This window comes from Stegastes partitus, unplaced genomic scaffold (genome assembly GCF_000690725.1).
Source record: "Stegastes partitus isolate 25-593 unplaced genomic scaffold, Stegastes_partitus-1.0.2 Scaffold2121, whole genome shotgun sequence".
NCBI classification, from domain to species: domain Eukaryota; kingdom Metazoa; phylum Chordata; class Actinopteri; family Pomacentridae; genus Stegastes; species Stegastes partitus.
The window spans coordinates 49,879-56,572 of record NW_007579852.1 but is presented as its reverse complement, the minus strand read 5'-3'; the positions used below and the strand labels follow the sequence as shown (position 1 = coordinate 56,572).

At 41.3% G+C, this 6,694-nt stretch overlaps 1 protein-coding gene across 2 annotated transcripts in view; it reads left to right on the top strand.

Moving 5' to 3' along the window:
- LOC103374018 (alpha-1,3-mannosyl-glycoprotein 4-beta-N-acetylglucosaminyltransferase C) overlaps positions 1-6,611 on the top strand; it is an 8,700-nt gene extending 2,089 nt beyond the window's left edge. Inside the window, exons 2-5 of one of the 2 annotated variants that reach the window (XM_008304033.1) lie at positions 2,471-2,593; positions 2,807-2,957; positions 5,026-5,280; positions 5,372-6,611. In XM_008304033.1, coding sequence (XP_008302255.1) covers positions 2,474-2,593; positions 2,807-2,957; positions 5,026-5,280; positions 5,372-6,270 — 1,425 coding nt within the window. In that variant the 5' untranslated portion in view covers positions 2,471-2,473 and the 3' untranslated portion in view covers positions 6,271-6,611. Of the gene's footprint in view, positions 1-1,745; positions 2,594-2,806; positions 2,958-5,025; positions 5,281-5,371 lie in introns of those variants that run through there. The other variant, XM_008304034.1, reaches the window with a different exon arrangement.
- The last annotated feature ends 83 nt before the right edge of the window (positions 6,612-6,694 follow it).

Sequence of the window (6,694 nt, the reverse complement as noted above, 5' to 3'; positions counted from 1 at the left end):
TTCAGCCGGGCCTCTGGGACAGTTAAAAGACCTCTGCCCGAGGATCTTAAAGAGCGTGGTGGAGAGTATGGAGCTAAAAGGTCAGAGACCGTTGAGTGCTTTAAAAGTAATTAATAAAAGCTTAAAATCAGTCCTAAAACGTACTGGCAGCCGATGTGAAAGAGCTAAAACAGGCGTGATGTGCTCATGTTTCCTCTTCCTGGTTAAGGATGGAGTTCTGCACCGTCTGTAGTCTGTCCAGGGATTTCTGATTAAGACAAAGGCTGTTGCAGTAATCCAGCTGTGAGGAAATAACAGCATGTAAAATCATCTCTGTATCTTTAAAAGCTAAATAAGTAAGAACGAGTTATCTCTATTTTTGTCATTTCTACTGAGTCAAATCCACTCAACTTCAGTTTGATTGGTATTATCTCAAACAAACAACAACAACAACAACAAAGTTTTCTGAAATTATCTGCTTTTGCAAATGAACTCTTCAAGTCTTTTGCTACTTACATGTTAAATATCTTTCCATAATCCTGCTGGTTCGGTGTAAACACAGCCTGCAGTTCAGCCTAGTTCAGTTGAAATTCTTGTCACATGACTGCTGGTCTCAGCTGAGTCACTATTGACCTCCCAGTTGTGCCCAGAAGCACCACGTTTTAGAATCTTATTACATTAAATGGTTTATTTTTGGTAGATTGTTAAGTGAGGCGTGAAGAATGTGATGAGTTTGATTAAATAACACCATTTAAGCATGTAACAGATGAGTAGTTCAGGGACTGTTAGAAAGCTGAAAATATGATGATTCTCTCCATTTCTACAGTTTGTGGCTTTGATAAACGGTGTTAGTTTTGGCGTGTTTATTTTAAAGACAACAAACCTGCCATTGTACAGTGTGCTTTGTGTAAACGCAGCCGGCAGTTCAGCCGAAACCTGTTTGAATCTTTGTCACGTGACTGTAGGACGCACCTGAATCACTGATGGTGTCACGGATAAGCCGACGAGCACAGAATTTTTACAGAATCTCATCAGTACAATTTATTTTTGGCATTTTTTTCAAATGATGCATGTCAGATGAAGTGATTTTATGAAATAACTTATGATATAAATTCAGATTTGTGTCACCTCCTATATCCTACATAGTGCACTATAAGGGTGTTCGCCATTTTGTAGCGCTGTCTGAATGTTCAGTTACAACTGTTACACCCTGTGTAGTGCGCTACTAAGTTTTACAGTTAACTTGTCGCTTATTTGTTCCATGCCAACACAGCCGGCAGTTCAGCCTAATTCAGCTGTAAAGTGCCTGGATTTTTGTGACTTGACTGCCGGTCACAGTTGAGTCACTCAGAGCTTCCGATCTGTACCAAGAAAAGCAGAATTAGGAATTTTCTAGTTCATTTTTTTTTTTAACAGAACCTGCCGAATGCAAATGGTTTATTTTTGGCGGATTTTTAAATAAGACATGTAGAGTAAATTCTGTTCAGTTCAATTCAATTTTATTTGCATAGCGCAGTTTACAACACACGTTATCACACAGCGTTAAAGTAAAGTATAGACCTTACAGATTTAACAGAGAACAATCCAAAGTAGTCTTTGGACTTCCTTTGAGCAAGCGGTTGGCAGCAGTGGGAAGGAACCAGAAACCCCCCAATGGGAGGGGAAAAACACCTCTGGCAGAACCAGGCTTAGGGAAGGAACCAAAAACCCCCCAGTGGGAGGGGAAAAACACCTCCGGCAGAACCAGGCTCAGGGAAGACGGCCATCTGCCTCGACCGGTTGGATGAGAGTGGGGATGAGGGGGTGGGGAAACATGATAGGAGATGGAGAGCAAGAAATAGAACAAAACAATAAATATGAAGTATTTTGGGGGTTGATGAGGCCAGCGGCTGCAGATCAGGGACACGAAGCTCCAGATCCAGAGACATCCGCAGAGAGAACGAGACTAAAGTGGTTTTGTTAATGAAATATCTCAATTGTAAGTCTAAATTTGGTTATTTTTCCCATGGAACTTCACATCATACATGGTTAGTCCACTGACTGTCGAAAATCTGAAAACTTTTTCTGTTCTTTTTCAGTTTCTGCTCCTAAAAAAATTGTGCAATTTTGTTGATTTTTTTTTTTTTATGGCCATATTGAGCGAAAATTCACACAGCCTGATTTGAACTTTCCTACTTTTGATTTGACGAAGTGATCACCTGTGGCAGACGAAGAAGAGAATCAACTGAATACCACAGAGTTGTATGAAGTCTCACCATCCACAGCAGCTGACACACACTGGGGGGTGTGAACATGTCTCGGCTGAACTTGAAGCAGCAGAGAGTTGTTCACTCAATGATTTTCACAACAAACAGTCCCGTCTGAGCCGCGTCTGAGCTCCCTGAAACATTCATTAACTGTTAGCTGAATTATTTACAGTTGCACTGACTGAGTTACACGGCAGCTTAATGAACGGAGTATCGTGTTTGTGTGTGCGTTGGGTTTGTGACAGGAAATGCGACTGCTTTTAAAGAAGAAGAGCGTTGTTCTGGCAGTGCTGCTCCTCGTCGGGGGATTGTATCTCATCAACCACTCGGACTTCCTCATGGCTGTGAGACCCAACACACACACACAGGTTCACTGTACAAGACGCAACACTGCATTTTGCCTGCTTACAGGAAACAAAGTCAACACCCAGTTCAAATACACGTGTGGGTGCGGCCTGCACAAAAAAGCACCAACTTAAAGGGTGCACTTTGTTGCTTCCTCTTCCTCTTGGTTTCATATTTATTACATATTTGTTATTTACTGTGTCGCACCACAATAAATCCCTGTTTTTCTTTTACAGGGCCTGTCAAGGTCGCCTGAAATACATCCAAGTGAGCTAACTTGGCAAGGACAGCTGCTGGTTAGTAAGGAGTCCTGGGTGGACCGGGGGCAGTACCTGCCGTTAAACGTGTCCTATCAGCTGCTAGCCGGAGCGCCGGCGACTGAACAGAGTGAGTCACACATTTTATTTAAAGAGATGAAATCACAAACTCATCTGAAGGAGCAATAACAGCATTTCAGAGTTTTTGGAGTTTTTTCAGGAAAATGTGGAGTAAAATTGTTCTGCACCGCTGTTCTCATTTGAATATTTGCATTTATTGTGCAGCTGAATGGTGTACACGGGCTTGATAATGGTTGCAATACATGTGTATCATTTTCTTTCTTGTTTTTTTTCTTCTTATTCTTATTTGGCATCTTGAACAATATTGAAACCCGGAACCCATCAGCAGGTTTTAAAGGCGTGCTTTCTGGTAAATTACCAATTGTAAGAGCCACTAACACAAAGAATCGTTCAACTTTCCAACAGTCCTTGAACAGCTTGTCTGTGATGTGACATTTTGTTGGGAAACTTAAACCAGTCTAAGCTTAAAATTACTTTATTTTACATTAAACATTTGCCAGAAACACACTCTTTGCCCTCTGACCCATAGATAATAGTGGCTATTGTTAGCTAAGTGTAGATACTAACATTTCTTGGTCAGTTTACTGGTGTTGTGTCCTGTTGTGCGACCACTACAAGCTACACTCTGAGCCTGTCACTAGGTGAACATTTCAGTGGTTTCATCACAAAGGTTAACCTTGAAAGGCTTGTTGTCTTTAAGAAATCTTAGCCTTTATTTATAAGGGGAAAAGCCCTGATGAGAGTAGATGCTCTCTTTTTCATGGGTGCCCTGTAAGTATGACAATAAGCAAAAAACACATTTTTCAGCTAAAATACAGAATAAATACAGACTAAAATACAAAGAACAGATATTTACACTCTCACATACAGAATAGACGCCACAGGCAATCAAAATAAAACGCTCTACACATACAGAATAAACAATCATAAATTAGAGAAAGTGTACAAGTTAAATTTAAAGACCACTCACACTGCTCCATGTTGGACACCAGAGCCTCAAACCTGTCCAACGGGATCAGACTATCTCATCTCAGCAGGTTTTGAGTTTTGTTCCAATTCTTGGGTGCATAATATTTAAAAGCTTCTCAGTTTTAATGAGTGTGTTTTCCAAGACTATAAAACCTTGGGTCCTAGTCTGATGAGAAATTGATCTATAATTAAAAAGACAAGTAAGATATTCAGGTAATTTTCCTAACAAACCTTTGTAGGTGATTAAAATGCAATGCAATCTACAACGTTACACAATTTAGTTTGAAAGTGGAAAAACTAAGAAACTCACTGGCTCTTGCATTTCATTTTCTGACAGCCCTAGAAAATTAACAAAGTCCAGATTCTGTAAAAAAAAAAAAAAAAAAAAGCTGTGAGCAACAGTCACATGACAAAAACTCATGTTGAACTGGACTGAACTGCAGGCAGTGTTTACTCAGAGCAGATGGATAGTGGACAAATGTGCAAGCAGATTCAAAATGTAAATGTCTACAGTATATAAAGTATCTTTTTAGTATTAATAACACCTGGTGGCACTTTGGAAAAATGTTGCACACTTGTGAATTCCAAATTTTATTGTTTTTTTTTTTTGATTTTTGTAAAATAAATCATCAAAGAAGTTCTGCTGGAGTTCTGTCTTCCTCTAGTCAGGGTTGTGATGTATCCAGCGAGCTGCAAGACCTCATACTGAAGTGAAAAATGTTGTCCCGTCACATTTTTAGTGAAACTGCCCAGATTTTGACAGACAATGTCTACAAACTATTTTTTGGGTTTTTTTTGTTGTTGTTGTTTTGCACTACTCTGCACATCAACTCTAAAAAGATATTTCACCATGCTAAATGTGTCTTTCAACAACTTGCTCTTTGTACCGTTTGCACTGTGCAAACACAGCCTGTAGTTCAGCTGAAGTCGGTTACAGTTGAATCACTAATGGCTTCTCTGTTGTACATACAAACACAGAATCCTGTTACTGCAAATAGTTTATATTTGGCAAATTTTCTCATGAAACATGTAAAATAAGATGGTTTTTTTTTGTTTTTTCTTCTATAAAACATCACAGATTTAAGCTGATTTTGAATTACCTTAATAAAAACCTGCATCTTTTCCATTTCTTTCTCAACACGTTTCAGGGTATTTATCTATTGGGATATCCTCAGTGAACAGGAAGAAGGGCAGCTATCTGATCTCCACCCTGCAGTCCATCTTCTCAATGTCATCTTCTGAAGAGCGCTCCTCCATGGTGGTGGTCGTGCTGCTAGCAGATTTTGACACCGGCTGGAGAATGGCTACCCTAAAGGACATCAAAACCACCTTTGCCTTGGAGCTGGAACAAGGCCAGCTCGTGGTCATCCATGTTCCTCTGGAGTTTTACCCTCCTATCACAGGTAAAGTGGATGTGTGATGCTCTGTGGTGTACAGTTTGTTCCATGAGCGTTTTGTTTGAGATCCTAATTCAAGTCTCTGGTTCTCCTGCAGGTCTGAAGAGGAATTACAACGATGCTCCTGAACGGGTAACTTTCCGCTCTAAGCAAAACCTGGATTACGCCTTCCTGATTCACTACTGCGCAGGTCTCGGGCAGTACTACCTACAGCTGGAGGATGACATCTCCTGTGCAAAAAACTTCCTTAGCAGCATTAGAAACCGTGTTGCGGAGCAGGAAAAGCAGAAGGTCACTTGGGCAACGTTGGAATTCTCGGTCCTTGGCTACATCGGGAAGCTCTACAAATCGGGCCACCTTCCTCTCCTGGCCCGCTTCCTCTTCCTCTTCTACCAGGAGATGCCCTGTGACTGGTTACTGACTCACTTCAAATTGGTGATGACTCAGAAAGCAACAATCCTCTTTAAACCGTCGCTGTTCCAACACATGGGGACTTTCTCCTCTTTCCAAGGGCGGCACAACAAGCTAAAGGACAAAGACTTTGATGACGGTTTCTACACCAACCCTGTAGCTGAAGTTTTCTCCAACATATCCACCTACCAGAAAAACTTCCCCAACCTGGCCTGGGATGCCGGGGAGGCGTTCTTCTGGGGACTCTCCCCAGTGAAAGGAAGTTACCTGACGGTGGTGTTCAAGGAGCCTGCAGTGGTGACGTGGATATTTGTAGAAACAGGGTCAGGGACGAAAGACTTGCTGCAGTCGGCTCAGGTGGAGCTCGGCCACGACGTGGTCACCACAGGGAAGGATAAGAGCTGTAAAGACTTCCAGTCAGTGGGGGCGATCGAGAACGGGAAGTTTGAGATGCAGGAGGTGGACAAAAAGTACAGCTCTGCCTCTAAATGTCTGAGAATACTAGTGACGGCTACGCAGAAGCACTGGGTGATCATTCGGAAAATCAGGGTCACAACGAAGCAGAGTGCTCCACGCCAAGAATAGGCCTTAATTTTTATTCCTTCCAGATTACTGATTAGGTACTGATCTGCTGGAACTTGTATGCAAACAGACAATGTGACTTTTGTGCCTTATAATATTACATATAACTATTTCTTTAGTGAAACCAGTGCTTGATGACATTGCGACGCTGCTGTGATGAAAATGTTTGACTAAACTCTGTGATAATGTGTTATCTGTTCAACCTAATGCAGAGATTTGCAATAAGTCATCCGTAACCCAAAACCTGTCAGTTTAACCCTTTGAACCCCAAAAACCCGCCGGCAGGTTTGAAAGGTATGCTGTCTTTTGAAACAACTGCCAAAATTACACCATTTATCAGAGACAGACACTGTAGAGCTATTTATCTGTGGCGTTCTGTTTGCTTGGGAACCAAATCTAAGCTTAAAATTGTAATCCATCCATCCAT